This window comes from Bombyx mandarina, chromosome 10 (assembly GCF_030267445.1).
Source record: "Bombyx mandarina strain Sakado chromosome 10, ASM3026744v2".
Taxonomy (NCBI): domain Eukaryota; kingdom Metazoa; phylum Arthropoda; class Insecta; order Lepidoptera; family Bombycidae; genus Bombyx; species Bombyx mandarina.
The window spans coordinates 7,541,821-7,558,713 of record NC_143217.1 but is presented as its reverse complement, the minus strand read 5'-3'; the positions used below and the strand labels follow the sequence as shown (position 1 = coordinate 7,558,713).

General features: G+C 36.7%; 1 protein-coding gene across 3 annotated transcripts in view; it reads left to right on the top strand.

Annotated features, from left to right (window-relative positions):
• Window positions 1–16,893, top strand: part of Eip75B (Ecdysone-induced protein 75B) — a 123,448-nt gene that overhangs the window by 70,827 nt on the left and 35,728 nt on the right. Inside the window, exon 1 of one of the 3 annotated variants that reach the window (XM_089730347.1) lies at window positions 4,777–4,837. The exons of the other annotated variants lie outside the window; for them this stretch is intronic. Within the exon in view, the coding sequence (XP_089586473.1) occupies window positions 4,792–4,837 (46 nt within the window). The 5' untranslated portion in view covers window positions 4,777–4,791. Of the gene's footprint in view, window positions 1–4,776; window positions 4,838–16,893 lie in introns of those variants that run through there. 3 annotated transcript variants of the gene reach the window in all.

Genomic DNA, 16,893 nt, shown 5'->3' with positions numbered 1-16,893 from the left:
AGTTAATTTACGCAATCAAATTTGATTTATGTTAACAAATCTATGTTAACCAATTATTTTATATCAGCGAAAGCACTGTTGTTAAACTCGAAGGCGAGTTATTTGTGTTAATATTGAGAAGTAAACATGTGATTTGTAAGAATTTCATCATTACACTTCGCCATCCTTCACCTACTTGTTACTTAACCATAAAGAGGCAGCAATTCAATCAACTTGCTATGGGTATACGATTTTGTTGATTAAATGCATTTTTTTTTTCTACCGAAGCTGATTGATGGCTTAGAGAGACCAAGTCAGCGTCACCGGACTAGAAAATGCATATAATCTATATTTCCAATGATTCATTTATTCAAACTTCAAAATAATTAACGACCTATCTCATTGAAAATAATTACGTCACATAACCGTTTAGGAAAAATTAATTAATTATTTTTTTAAATCACACTTACATAACTTTGTTATGTTTAATTCAATTTCAAATCACTAAACTTATTATGATATATTATATTTTTTCTAAAATCAGCTAACGAGATGTAAATAAATCGAATTCACGGACCGGTTAGTTATCCATAAACATCGCGCATTATTATAAATTTAATTATGAATAATATTAAAAGCGCAAAGTTGTGTTGGATAAAGATTACGCAACGTAATAATATCATTTGAGTGAAAGTGGCGAGTAAAAGTTATCAGAAAAGCGGGGACAAGGGAGTAGGTAGGCTCAGGGGTGAGCGGGGTGTGAGCGGGTGACGGGCGGAGGGGAGTAAGACCGTCAGAGTCTGCGGGTCGACGCCCGCGCCGCCCTGACCCCAATTTGTTCTGCGCTCGCGTCATATCGTGCAGACCTCTCTCGTCCAGGCGATCTGAACGGAAAATACCCATCGTTACGACATAACTGTTTTTCAACTTTTTTTTTGTTTTTTGTTTCTCTTGTTCTTCAATAACAGTTAAGCAGTACGAGTCAAATGGATCGTTTAAAAAAACTTGTGTAAAATTAACACATTAAAATTATCAATTCACATGGTCATCAAACTTTAATTCATAGAATATATGCATATAATTTTTTTTACGAGTGCTTACTAGTGCTACGACTAGTTATTTTTTCTGTTTTTACTAATAAAATCGATAACTTTTTTAGTTACCGGTCAATTTGACCGAGCGCGGCTGGAATAGGTACACAAGAACTGCCGGCAGTTTTAGTGTTAAGAGTATTCAGGGAAAACTACCTTTTTATACACAACGTTATATGTAAACACACACACACACACACCGAAATTAGAGTGTATTTTCTGTTGCGAAAACATTTAATATTCAACCGTAATTAAGGATTGTGAAAGGGCAAACTCGCTAACTAAGGGCACACGTATTTTAAAAATAGACGGACATCGCTCAGTCATAAACATCGTATTTAAACTATAAACTCTAAAACCGTGGGAACGTAATAAAATTGTGGTTATTTATGAAAAAAAAAATTGGACTGTGACATACTTGGACTGTGACACATTTATTCATAGTTCCTAAACGAACTCCTACACTAACTCCACAATAGCGTAGTCTTTTTTTTCTCTGAGTCGCCTAGCTGTCCGAGTTTCTTCATTACACAAACCCACATTTATTAACATGGAACGTTATATTCGTTACCTAGTTTTTTGTAGCGTAATCTTTCAATGTAAACACTGTCCGTAATTGCATCTGTGCGGGACGAACGGTTGTCGTGCAATTCTAAATTAAACAACTGATTTTTGAATTCATAAAGCGAAAGGCAAAAGAGATTGTGTCCGCTTCGACTGTACAAGAGTCAAGTGAACTAAAGAAATACCACTAAAAATATAATTAACTAGCTGACCCAGCAGACTTCGTAGTGCCTCGATCGATAAATAAAAGATCTAAACTTTTTTTTTTTTTATATAAAATAAATTATAGTTTAATTATTAAAGTTTATATAAAATAAACTTAAAACAAACAAAAGGAATCCGTCCGACGGGGGACACATCATAGGGAAAACAAAATTGTTATTTTTATTTAATTCTGAGCACTTTCATATTTATCTACCTTTTAAACCTTCTCTGGACTTCCACAAATAATTCAAGACCAAAATTAGCCAAATCGGTCCAGCCGTTCTCGAGTTTTAGCGAGACTAACGAACAGCAATTCATTTTTATATATATAGAAGATAGATTATACTCTAGGTTTCCTTTTATGATACCTAAGAAACTACTCATTAGTCGAACGGTTAGTGATCTTAACTACTGTACGAATGAGTTCTAGTTCGATAATCGGTCGGAATCACTATGTTTGTGAAATATAGGTGGTTTTTGGAATTTTGGTGCCTTATTCCTTGTTCGAGATGATACCATCATCTCGTTTTTACCATCGCACCGCTCGCCACCGGAGTAGAGTTCATCCATACTACCTGGAGCCACTGCGGTCATCTACATTGCGTTTTCAGAGGTCTTTTTTGCCACGTACCATCCGGCTATGGAATGAGCTCTCCTCCACGGTGTACGGTTGTACGAATACTAAATCTCAAATCTTATTGTATCTATTTGATTCCATTCCGTTAACACAATTGCATTTGTTTGCGAAAAAATTAACGGACATTAAAAAATAATAATAATTCCATCTTCCATTCCATTTTGGTAATGATGTAATATAATATCTTTTGTATTTAATGTATCGCACTGTTTATTTGTTTTTTGGTGTACAATAAAGTAAAAAAATAATACTCTCTCTCTCTCTCTCTCTCTCTAATATATCGTGTGTATAAAAATGTGTGGTTGCTTTTTAAATTCACGTAGCAACCGATTAATAGATCGTTGTTATTATGATGTTAAAAGATGTAGGTTTATGGGCCAGATTGAGACATAGACTAGGTTTATCCGACAAAAATTATTAAATATTCATTTAGAATTAATTATACTGGTGGTAGGACCTCTTGTGAGTCCGCACGGGTACCTAGATACAACCACCCTGCTTATTTCTGCCGTGATAATGCGTTTCGGTTTGAAAGGTGTGGCAGCCGTTGTTACTGTACTGGGACCTTAGAACTTATATCTCAAGGTGGGTGGTGCATTTACGTTGTAGATGTCTATGGGTTCCAGTAATCACTTAACACCAGGCGGGCTGTGAGCTCGTCCACCCAAGTAAGAAATAAAAATAAATAAATAAAAAGAATGTGACATTTAATATGGGTAAAATCAATGCGTATACAACTGTTAAAATTGAGGCAAGGATCGGCGATTTCAATCGTTGCGTGATAAAATACTGGCTTAATGAATAGCAGAGTTTATCTCGACGTACATAAATATAGGTCGTATCCTTCGCGACATGGATATAACTACTATAACTACTCGTTCCGATGACTATGCCCGTGTTGATGATTAACTGTAGTGGGTCGAGTCATGAGTCAGTGGTGACCCAGATGCGGCAGGCTGTATCGACTGTAAGCGGGAGCCGCGGCCTACGTGCTCTAAATACTCTCAGAGTAGGTTAGGGAGCGGGGTCAACGAACTCAGCTTGCCCTAACCCCGCCGAACTTTCCAGGCCACTCAAATATATTATAAATATAAGTCGCCCACTTTACTACAACTGGTACACAACTAAGGTGAAAAATAAATCCTTTAAATTATAGAAAAACAAATTCGATTTTGTTTATAGAGGCGTAACTAAAAACTTACCATGCCAAGATTGCTAGCCATAATTTTTATTTTCAAGCATATTCTGATAAGTTTTTACTGGGAAATAGCTTAAATTACGTCAAAAATATCAAGGAAATATGATAATAATATAACTGTTGATATTGAACAAAAATAACTAACTGCAACAGCAATTTGGAATAATTTCAAACATAAATCAAGGATAGCGCCATCTAGTGTCGAGTAGAAACAAGTAACAGCTATGTCAATAGATGTCGCTCACCTCCTAAAACGAATATTTTTGTGTTTAATTTTTTTTATAATGAAAACGTACATTGTAAACAATCTTGAAAAACATTCAATAGAGCTCATTAAAATTTCTTCTCTGTTAATTATTTACAGACAGACTAAAGTAATACACAATACACGTGCTGCTTGTAAAGTTTATTAAATAAAAAAAGTATAGTAAATAATAGATATTGCAATAATTTATGTACATTTATTTATTAGCTATGAAATAAAACTGAGAATGGATCAACCAGCTAGAGTTAATTCTTTAAGATGCTTTATATAATATTTTTGTTCCTAAATCTAGAGTGAATAGGCCGTCATTATTTTACCAAGTAATCTCTATAGGTGGCTGAACTTATAAATAGAAACGAGCCTAGTTTCGTGTAAGCATCTGCGGGCTGGGTGATCGTAGGGTGGCGGGCGCGGTGTTGGCCGTGAACTCTGCTAACCCCCACGGCATGCCCACTTGTAACAATAATAAAATATTGGCCTGCCCATAACAATGCCTATTATAACAATACCTTATATGTATCATCGGCCTGACTAGCCATTTGTGTAAAGATTGCATTTTTTTTTTAATATTTTTACGTTGTATACGGTAATCGTTATTAGACAAAAAGCGATGAAATTCTAAATGACATGGACAGTGTAATATTTGTCTTTGGTAGCATCGGGTATTTTTGGTCTGAATTACTTACTATTCACCACCGGGTGTGGGGTTGCCCATTGACGTCATCATAGCGCATGCGCGGTCCACTCGCGTACTCTGCTGCGACCTACAACCATAATTTCGCGCCAAACCGACTTTAGCCGTTCGCCGGTTATAACCTAACTTTGGGAAATCCAGTGTTTGAACTTAGCAAAAATGGAAGGCAATAGAGAACAAATACCTTTTACGGCTGAATTCAAAGGTGAGTCAGAGAGACAATATATTTTTTAGTCTTGAACTTGACTTGTGTGTGTGGGTCAATGAACTTATCTACCTATGGATATTATGATTATGAGACCAAGATATACCACGAAATTTGTTTACGTGATTTGAAAGTTTGAATTAAGATAACATGATCTGCTTTAACTTTTACAGTACAGTTTAAGAAAATTCAATCGTTCTGATAAAACAATATTAAATCATCGTGTTGTTTTTTTTTAAAATTTACTAACATTATTAAGACAATTATTGAATTGAAATAGCTTTGCAATAGCTTTGAAAACTGCAATATCGATTATTTTAATTTGTTTAGGGTTGTCGCGACGGGGTTAAACCCTAGGTCTCACTCAGCAAAGGGGTCGCTCGGTGACTCAGCTACATTCAGACCGGAACACCGGCTGTTATTACCGCACCAGTGCAGGGTGCATGCACTACACACGGTCACCCCGCTTCGTCGCACACAATTCCGCGAGTTGCATTTATATCCGTTCCAATTTTACTGTCGATGCATCTATTTAAAAAATGACATGGCTTATAATTTATTTGAACTTAATACTTCTTTTGATGTAACTGTTTGATTATCGATATTATAAGTATTTTTATCATTGCATCGCTTTCATTCGTGAGTTGTATTCTAGTTTAGTGAAAGTTGAAAGCTCGTGTGCCTTAGGGTGCCTTGGGGCAATTCATTTCCAATAAATCAAAAAGTATTCACCGTTTGCCGTAAAACAAGGAATCTTTCTAAACAAAACGCTTTCTATGAAAAGTAAACTTCTTCATAAATCAGTGTTATCCAAAATGCTTCCTTTCTGTGAGCGAGCATGCGTTGAAATCTCGGCCTATGAATATCGTTTTGAATTCATTTTTCCATGAATAGAGAGACACGTCGACGCCCTAGACTATACCGTACCTAAGGAAAAATAGGTGTGTGTTTGAGTGTGCGTCGAGTACGCGTCTCTATGAGGTACTTAGAGAGTGCATCGCTCCCGGGCGCCGGTGTCGTCGCACTGCATATAGGCCAGTGCACGCGAATGCCCCCACTCCCCCCGCTGCACTTAGCAATTTTCCATTTCCATCGTATCACGAATCGGTCAATTCTAGCAGCAGTTGAATCAAGCTGATGTCGTAACGCGGCGAAATTTCTCAGGCCTTTCTCTGCCCGCATTCGTCACAGTCATTGTAACTGAAGGGCTTCTTATAAAACTATCGAATCGACAGTATACGTTTTAAAAAAATTATATAACGTGCCTTTAAATACGGTTGTCTGACTTTATACTGCAGAACTTAGAACTAGCAATACCGAATTTATAAATTTAACAAACTTTTTTCGATTATCATGATTGAGTTACCATCTTAACGAATGTGTGATGACCTCTGTTGTAAGGTTACGTCATCTATTAATTAATTGTTGTTCGTAACGTAAGTAAATTGGTTTACGTAGCAGGCTTAGATTATCGATACTTAGAAGAATGCCTACGCGCCTTGTTAACATTGAGTTCGAAGCGTTCGTTGTGCCAGCAACGTAAAGTGTCGTAACACAGGCGTTTGAATGCGAGTTACGACCTCTCGTGTTTGAGGAAACAGATGTAGTTACAAGTTCCCTGGGTCGTTGCCCGCCCGCCCGTCCGTTTTGTGTGATCCCCCTTTTTTTTATCAAATTGCCGCGAAAACGTTAGGTACAATTTAGTAGTAACTATTTATTCTTTTGTTTTTCATTTACATTGAAGTTAGTTTGTTGAGTATTTTGAGTTATTTTTGTAATAAATTATAGTATTACTTATTTTTTTTAAATATAAAAATAATTCTGTACTTAGTATCATAGAATCATAGAATATCAAAATTTAAAACTTAATAATTCGTTTCATCAGCGTAAATCAGTCGACGGTCGATAGGAAAACGATTTTTCTGTTTTATTGAATACATTATTTCAATATGTATCAGTACATAATGTGCATTGCATATTTGTGTCGACGCGGAAATGTTTGGGTGCCGTTAGCTAGTAACTGTATGGGGTCTAGTCTAGAACAATCCTGTGTGTGTCGATAGGATCGGGCGACACGTCTTGAATTGATGAGCGCTTATCGCCTAATATCTTGGATGTAATCGTGATTTACAATTATAGCTGTTCATTTTTATTGCACCTACCTTTTGTGACCATTGCTGGTCATTAGCACAGATTCGGTAAAGTTCAAATATTATATTTTTATTATCATGTTGTCACATAATTATAAAGGAAATCGGAATAACACTTATAGACTTGTCAAGCTATCGGGTCTCCTCTTAATTCATTTACTGATTTGTGAAGAACGAGGGCTTGAGTAATACTTATGTGTTTCTAAAGTTAAATTTGAAGAGGGTTGTAGGACCGGGGGTGTATGAAGGGCGGACAGGGTGAATGACCGCGTGTTATGGTGCGGGCGCCTCGTTCTCCGCCCTTTAGCTCCCGTCTCTGATTCGTGTCTGCCGGAGCTGCGAGGTTCGTCTTTACTTCTTATAATTTTAAGTAAGCTAAGTATTTTTGTTAACTTATAATTAAAGGTATATAAAAATACAGAACGATAAAATGGAAATCGTTTATAAGCTTATACAAAAGTGGAAGAACCATGACGTTATAAAACGATACAAATACAATATTTTATTCATAAAACAAACAATTTTTTTTAAAGGAAATGCACAAGTATTTTAGTTTTTTTTCAAAGAATTAGATTTTTAAATAATCAAATATTTGTTACATTCATTTCTTATAAATCAAGCCTCAGTCCGTCAGATACGAAACTCTCACAAACTGGCCTATCATTAAGTTATTATCAAACGACTCAGGATCGCATCATACAATCGCACGATAGCGCTACTAATTTATTCGTAGGCAATACACTCGAAATTGATTAATAATAGCAAGTCCAATGTAAGTACAGTTCCCGATGATAAATATTGCACATCGACCTCCGGAAAGAGACGATCGCCTAATTTCGGCTTCGGTAAAGAGTCATCTCTTTCGCACACTACCTACGTTACTCTGGATGACGTAAACAGCGTCCTTGAAACGAGTCCACAACATACAATTGTACAAATATCTGCTACATTAGGGCACTGACCCCTGCACGGCTAGATCGTATGTAGATACAGATATGCCTTTTATGATATTATGATACACTCAGCCAAACGCGCGGCGCTTGTTTAAAAATAATCACACCGATCCGAAGTCTATCATTTTAAACAACAAAAAAAGACAAAGGAATTTATTTTGTACTGATCGAGATTGTGTCATTGCGTTGTTTTGTTTCTACGTGGTTTTGAGGATTGAAGATGAGCATCTCACAGAAAATCAAGCAGTCATTTATAATAAACCGATCTGCTTAAAATTGATTGATTTTCCTAAAGCATTAATGTTACCTGTATTAATTCCGAAACGTCAAATTTGTTTTTTTTTTTCAAATAAATAATGAAACAAATTTGAAATTCAACTGGTTTTGCGTCCCTTCGAAGTAGAAAGCGCATTTAAAACCTCAAACAAAAGCGAAGCTTTCATATGAAAAAAGGTATATACGGTGATGGTTCTATTGAAGTTTTTTTTTGCATAGTTTTATCTTTTCAATAGTAAACTAAATAAGTTAGTCCTATATACAAACAAATGGTAACATTCAGTCTTGGCAAGAACATTGTAATTTCGTCATAGGATGCGTTGTTCATCTTTCCCTTATTCATTGAATCAGAGACGGGGCAATGCAAGTCGCAGCGAAATATGTATTGTCAGATCCCCCGATCCACTCTCGGTATCCCTTAAGCACCGGGCACCGTCCTCGTCAAACTCATCGATTACGACGAAGGTTTGGATGAGCAACCTATCCCGTACATACAGTCCAGTGAGTTTCTAGTCGGACCTCCTCAGTGGGTCACGATTCCAAGCCGATCGTAGATTCTGCGAATCACTACTCTTGCGATGGCTAGTGTAAGAAAATTCTCAGGTAGAGCCTGTGAGCTCAACTACCCGTCCGGGCATAGCTGGAATAGCCCCCTAGGCTAGCCGCGAGTTGGTAGGGAAGAAAAAAAAAGTTTTCTTTCCCATTTCGGACTATTAATGAAGTAATATACTTTTTATATATTATATGATAATTAATGAAGACAAAATGTGTCTTATAACACTAATGTTACGACGCTTCTTACGAAGTTCGTTTGCTTGCACGAATAAGTCCATATTTTTTATTATTGAAACTTTTAAAATATCGAAATTCTTTACAAATCTCAGTGTCAGTTTCCGTTGAAGGCGATCGCTGTGATTGTCACTGTAGAATCCGCTATATAGCCTCCGCACGTCAAGTTGCGGCTGACTCATATGTAAGAAGTACATTGACACCGCTCTTTTTAAACACGTGTATTCAACGGGGCCCGAAATTAAATCCTGTATCATTTTCAGTATCGTTCGATGCGTTGAGCTGAATATGTTTGTGTTACACGACCAGTGATAGTCAAATTTTTGGATTGACAACCGGATATGAACTCGGATACGTCGAGAACCGTTCAATGTGACTTTTACACAAGCGACAGGATTAAGTATACGTGCTCGTATGTACATCTATCTATTCAAACAAACAAAGGGACAAGCAACATTATCAGTGACATACATAGCTCGTTCGATAGCATAGCCGCGATAAGCCGAACAAAACATCGCTTCGGTACATTGACCCAGAATTATATAAAAATGTCCTCGATTTTGATAACGCTGTGACAATGACATTACATGACGGCCCCAAGTTATTATTATTTTGTTGATAGGAACATGAATTGTTCGAGAAACAATAATATGATTTATGGTTTTAACCTCATCGATACCATTCTACAAACGAATAAGTAGTAATACGATAATGTGTACTTACTTTATGTGGTTAGATGCGGACTTGTTTACTAACAATAAAAAATACTATTACAAAATACAATTCTAATACATACGTGTCATTTCAACAACTAAGCCCGGCTTGGAATCAACAAGATCTGCATTGCGGTTTCGACATAGTTAAATTTCTCAATAAGCGTTACCACTGAGGCCTAACTCTCTCTCTCCGGTGTCTGAATCATTCCTTTGTAGAAGGTTATTTACTATCCGTTATTCTGGTACTCTGTTAAAAAAGGTTAAAGCCAGGATGTAGCCGTCGGACTCGTAATATATTGTAAAAATTTTAACTCTTGAGGCGATAAATAGTAGAAACAAAGAAATGATATAACCACCATCCTGCCTATTTCTGCCGTGAAGCAATGCGTTTCGGTTTGAAGAGTAGGGGCAGCCGTTATAACTATACTTGAGACCTTAGAACTTATACCTCAGGATGAGTGGCGCATTTACGTCGTAGATTTCTATGAGCTCCAGTAATCACTTAATAGCAGGAAGGCTTATAAACGGTAGGCAGCGGCTATAAACGGTAGGCAGTGGCTTGGCTCTGCCCCTGGCATTGCTGACGTCCATGAGCGACGATAACCACTCGCCATCAGGTGGGCCGTATGCTCTTCTGCCTATACGGCAATAAAAAAAATAAAAAAAGCCTGTGAGCTCGTCCACCCATCTAAGCAATAAAAAAAAAATCAGAGTAACCAGTACATATATTTATTATACATTCCATAAACACGGTTGTACCTCGTAAGCACCTGGTCAAGCACGAGGCGTACGATTACAAAATAAACGTTGAACTTGAATTATTGGTAAATAGGGTGCGTTGTTAATTGAGTGAGTGAACTGAAAATGTGTGTTGGAACGTTGCATGGGCGGATGTCAACTTTCTCGCGATTACGTAACGCGTCGGAGAGATGGTGTACTAGAACGTTCGGAGTCATCGACCACGGCCGCTTACGAAACAGTGCACTGCTGCACACCCGAGCGCCCGTCATCGCATATGTGTGTACAGTTTTTAAGCGTTTTACTGATACGCTCACTACGGACGGCTAAAGATTAAATTTTTCAAATCACATCTCTAGTGCACGAAAACTTTTGTCACCCAAAAATAAATTTAATTAAGCAGGTTCCCTGACATAAATATTGCAACGTCGCTCACTTTGTAATGCGCTTATAAACGTACCTAAATAACAAATAGGCAGGTCGGTGTAATTATTAATAATACATCGCATGTGTATACAGTTTTTAAACGTTTTACTGATACGCTCACTATGGACGGCTAAAGATTTAATTTTTCAAATCACATCTCTAGTGCACGAAAACTTTTATCACCCAAAAAAAAAATCTAATTGAGCAGGTTCGCTGACTTAAATATTGCAACATCACTTTGCAATGCGTTTAACAAACATACCTACACAATAAATAGGCAGGTCGGTGTAATTATTAATACCCACATTTATCTATGCATATTTGACTGACATATTAGTAGTGCAATAAATGTTGGCTTAGAAACGGCGCCTATAGTTGGCATCGTACGCGTAGGTCGTCGCTCGCACTGGAGGTCATCGCCGCGCGCCAACCGTTTACTTACAGCTTTCACGACTTAGCTAACACATGTATGTATGTACATTGTAATAAATCTAGTCGCTTTTAGAAAAACGAAGTCATTGTAACGCAAATTCCAAAAATAATAATAGTACAAAATGTTGATAGTGCCACAAATAGTTTTACGTAAAGTAATAAAAAAAAACATTTTTTTTAGAACTATACTCTTTTCTTCAATAGTTGACGAATAGCCCCTTAGTCGTCCGTAAACCAAAAAAACTCTAAAAGTATTTTAGATGTATTCAAGAGACAAAACCTCAATTGGTTTGTAATAATAGTTGAAAACTGAAACCAAAACTGTTTTTCTTGAAAATAAACTAAAATAAATAAACGTATAATTCAACCAAATCATTTCGTTCCAATTTGAATTGGTAACAATTTTATTTATATCATAGGTGTCAATATCAAACCAATATTAGTATTTATTTTGTAGATGAATAATTTATTGATTCTATCTGTTTACTTTCTTCCGTATAAAATTTGTGGGTCAGTAGAAACGTCAATATTTCCTTTCTTTACTATCACGGTTTGCCTGCGAGTGTTCGGTGAACTTTAACTTTTAAATTGACGTTGATTAATATGTTATCGCATCAAATATAATCTATATATTCATAGTATATTATTAATAAAATATAATCTATACATATATTCCTGAGCTATTCGTCCTATTGATGATGAAACACGGTAGTTTATTGTACAGTTGTTGGTATTGCGCGGTATGTACGATAGGTGGCGCGCCAATAGTTCCAATAAATTGATGGATTATATATATACATACTTATAGCTTTAATCACAAGTTGACGTGTTTTTTTAGTTGTATATTTTTTTAAATTAGTAACATAAATTTGTTTATATGAATATATGTGACTTGGTTTGTTTATTTCTTCGAGTTCAAGTTTTTTACTGTTCTTGTAGCTACTTCCGGTATGATTTTTGACTCAGTATTTTCAATGTAGGCTGCGAGTGAACTGTTTCAATATAACAGTGCATACCTTATATTTAAAAGTCCCAGCGAAGCGTAGGAATGATTCACTGGTCATTTATCAATGAATAAACAACGTGATGCATTCATATTGTTACCGCCTTCCTTAAAAGAAAATGTTTTATGCTAGCCCAAACTTACATAACTATCCTTTTTAACTCGATACATTACTGAAAATCAGAGAATAATTTCTAGACTTTCACCATTGCAGAGCTCAACGTAAAAAAATGTTTTTTGGTCTATAAGCAAAAATCGTACTATAATTAGTTTTATTTTTTATTGCTTAGATGAGTGGACGAGCTCACAGCCCTCCTGTTGTTAAGTGGTTACTGAAGCCCATAAACATCTACAACGTAAATGCGCCACCCATCTTGAGATATAAGTTCTAAGGTCTCGGTATAGTTACAACGGCTGCCCCACCGCTCAAACCGAAACGCATTACTGCTTCACGGCTAAAATAGGCAAGGTGGTGGTATCTACCCGTGCTGACTCACAAGAGGTCCTACCACCAGTAATTACGCAAATTATAATTTTGCGGGTTTGATTTTTATTACACGATGTTATTCCTTCACCATGGAAGTCAATCATGAACATTTTGCAAGTACGTATTTCATTAGAAAAATTGGTACCCGTCTGCGGGGTTCGAACACCGTTGCATCGCTAAATACGAATGCACCGGACGTCTTATCCTTTAGGCCACGACGACTTCAAATTTATTATTATTATTGATAACAGGTTGGGACTGTAAAAGCTTACAATGTGAACCAGAATGACCCGCGACGGACCTAAAACAAATACCTATCGATTCACAAAGAAACAGACCGGAATAACCAGGTGCATGTGTTGACTTTATTAAGTATGAAGTTTTATTATTTTCGTACGTAAAATTAATTATCAACGTGGCTGGGAATAATTGCGAGCACCACGTTCCGTGTGTACGCAACCTGGCGTTCCGGAGTGAAGGGGTCGAGAGCACGCTCATGACAAGCTAACAATTATAACTATAGAGGCGTCATTGAACCGACATTATTGCGAAACAACGGAAACCAGTCCAGTGCCCCTTCGCCGCTCCTCCCCCGCTACACCTGTTGCGAATTTTTAAAATCCTAGATTATAGTTGACATGCGGACAGCTCGTACGCTACGTGATTCGCATGTCTGTCCGCTGAATGGTTACATCACTAAATTTCATAGTCGGCGCTCCACTCGTCAGCAATTGTTTTTTTTTTTTAATTTTTCTGTTTCACAAAAATCACTGGCACCCGTTGATAATTTACATTATTATTAACAATCGTATTATAAATTTAATTTAAACATAAAAGTAAAAACAAAGAGAAAAGTGTCTTATTTAGTTCTGACTGTCCGCTGAATGGTTGCATCACTAAATTTCATAGTCGGCGCTCCACTCGTCAGCAATAGTTATTTTTAATTTTTCTGTATCACAAAAATCACTGGCACCCGTTGACAATTTACATTATTATTAATAATCGTATTATAAATTTAATTTAAACATTAAAAAGTAAAAACAAAGAGAAAAGTGTCTTATTTTGTTCCAAAAAACAATAAAAGATATAATTTATATTCAGCTACCAAAGTTTTTTTTTCTGTATACTGTCAGTGTATTAAGATTCAAAATAATATAATAGTTTAAGATTATAATTGTAAGTAACGAATCTGCTGTCGGTACTTACCAGCCGTGCTTAGCAGCGACCTATAAAGATACGTGCTCGATAGTGGTGCAGTCAGGGACAACGGCCTGGCCGCCTCATTCGCAAGAATCGCAGGTAGGCTAAGGGGTTAAAGAACTCCAGTGCACTATATCAAATACCATTGAACTCAGTCTATCTCGCTCGCTCGTTGCACCCTGCGATGCCTCGGTTGCATTCGACACCGTGCGAATCCTGTCCGATTACGCGACACGCATACGCATGCTTATCACGTTATCTACGACTATGAAACACGCAAACCGGTATGCGGACCGGCCGTTGTGCGCAACCCATGTGTTCGGACACAGGAAAATATATAATAATAATAATAATTGTCATTTGTGACTCATATATGAATAATTGGAATATTAATTTAAACACTTTTATCTCTGAGCGTACGCCCGTTTGAATCCCATTTAGGAACACGTCATTTAGAACATCTTGTAACAATTTAGCGAATACTTTGTAATGACTGAAGTTACATAATACAAACGAGTGTTTATCAAAATAGAAACCGGAATTCCTGTAATATAAAATAAGCAAATCATAATAATTGTTATTGTTATGTAATCGTTGTTGTACATACACACAAAAAAAAAAAAACACAATTTAGTAAAAGAAAAAGTACAAATTACTGATAATTATTTAATTTCTTATCACCGTTACTCGAAGCAAACATGACACGTATGTATTCAAAAGCTATTTACGTGCAATAAAAACTATACATTTTATTACATTAAACGATGTTTTAGAAATTTAATCAACCTGTTACGTAATCTCTAAGCTTACGCAGATCACGAGGCGGTGATCAAGTTTAACCAGTGGAAAGTTCATTGGGGTCGTCGGCCTTTGTCGGTACTTTGTCGCGCACTCGATGGAAAATCGCGTTAAATCACACGACATTTGATCGCACTGAGTAAGACCAGGAAGAAATAGAATAGATAGAGTTTCACAAGGCTACGTGCCAAGTGCTTCTAATAAGACGTTCATTAATTCTAGTTCGATGAACTAAATGCTGAAATAAACTTGAGATGGATTAACATCTGTTTCTTCTGGTGTAGCCAACGAGCTCATGTCTAGCTCGGTGGGTTATCGACCTTGAGACATCACGACGAAGCCTCAAATAAATTGATTATCTATCCCTTGAAATCGTAACTCAATCCTATTTCACAATACGTCGGTATTATGTACACATCGCCAGTAGGTAATTACGTAAAATTGTCCATATTATTTCGATTATCATATTACGTTGTTAGTCAAATCCATCGTCTTTAAGGCTGTGATGTTTATAGATGTCTTGAGCACGTCTCATCCGTACATTCAATTAACGGTGCTTTTAGGTACCACAAGCACCGGTCACCGTCCTCGTCGAACCCGTCGCTTGCGACGAAGGGCTCGACGAAGGAATTAACCCACAGCACACTGAGTTTCTCGCTGGTCGCGTTTCTGATCCGGTGGTAGATTCTGCGAAGCACTGCTCTTGCTAGGGCCAGTGTTAGCAACACTCCCGGCTTGTGCCCGGTGAGCTCACCTACACGTCAAGGAGAAGCTGAAATAGCCTCTCAAGGCTCAGCATAGGTAGGAAAAAAATATCTGTACAGGTTTCGCCCACCACGTAACATAGACCATATACATATACTCTTCAGGTGTACATGCTTGAAATAGTAACAAACTGTATCTAAACAATTGCGACTTATTTATTTCCACGAATGCTTAGAAGAAAAAAGATAAACGAAACACCTTCAATTAGTGGTATGCTATAATAAAACATGCTATCAAACATTGTTACCTCAAAACTAAATCAATAAATTTCCATATTCCGTTCTAAGTTTAATCTATGAAATTGTGGTTGACAAAGTTGGCACAAATCTTATATTACGCATTTTTTTCCAGAAAAAAAAAACATCTTATCGTACAAATGCTTTGAAAACGTGAATTTTTCGGTAGACAATGGTGATAAATTCAAGGAGAAATGATAACATGTCACTGAACTTGAAGTAAAAATATAATTATGTATGTATCTACTGAATTCGCGAATGTTCTAGAAATTACTCCGAAATACGAACGTTACACAACTATATAGGAATACATTATTTTCACGTCTTATTCGAAATAAACGTAATCGTAATTATCGTCTACATAATACAATGCAACGAAACCTCATTAGAACTTCAATGAGAATTGATCCTTGGAACTTATCGCACACGGTTCTTATTCCGTATCACAAAACGCGGGCGTCCCCGTGACCGCGCTGGACCATTACCCCAAATCGCTCAGTTGCTTTTCCACAGATCTTGAGCCGAGACCCAGTGCGCAGTAAACAGCCACACCTTTCTCCTTCGCTCGTGCCCCTACTACGGGCGTAGCTGATATTTCGTAGCCGTCTACGTCTCATATTGAGAACTTTAGAATAACAAACTGAACAAGCCGTTTAAACTAAAACACTTATTTAAATTTGAACAGTCGTCATTGTCGCTTATAAAGTGACCCCAGTTGAGGCTTAGGTCCAATATTTACATGCGCTATTGAACTTTTCATGGCCCGTATATATTTCGATTCAAGTTTTTATGCGCTTTATTTTGTATATATTATGATAAATAAATTCAGTACAATATATCCTCGTGCTCGGCGCGTATCGTTGAGCATTTGAAATATACTCCAATCGATATTTGAAAAATAAGTATTATTTTTAGTAATTTATAAATCAATGTCTTAAACTTACCATAAGTTTTATACAAAACTGGCGTACCCGACAGAAGTTGTCCTGTACAAAAACTTATATCTGAAAATTACAATTTTTTTTGAATAAGTTGTAACAATCTGAACCATTTTGTAGAATTTGTACAATAGTTATACAATATCAAA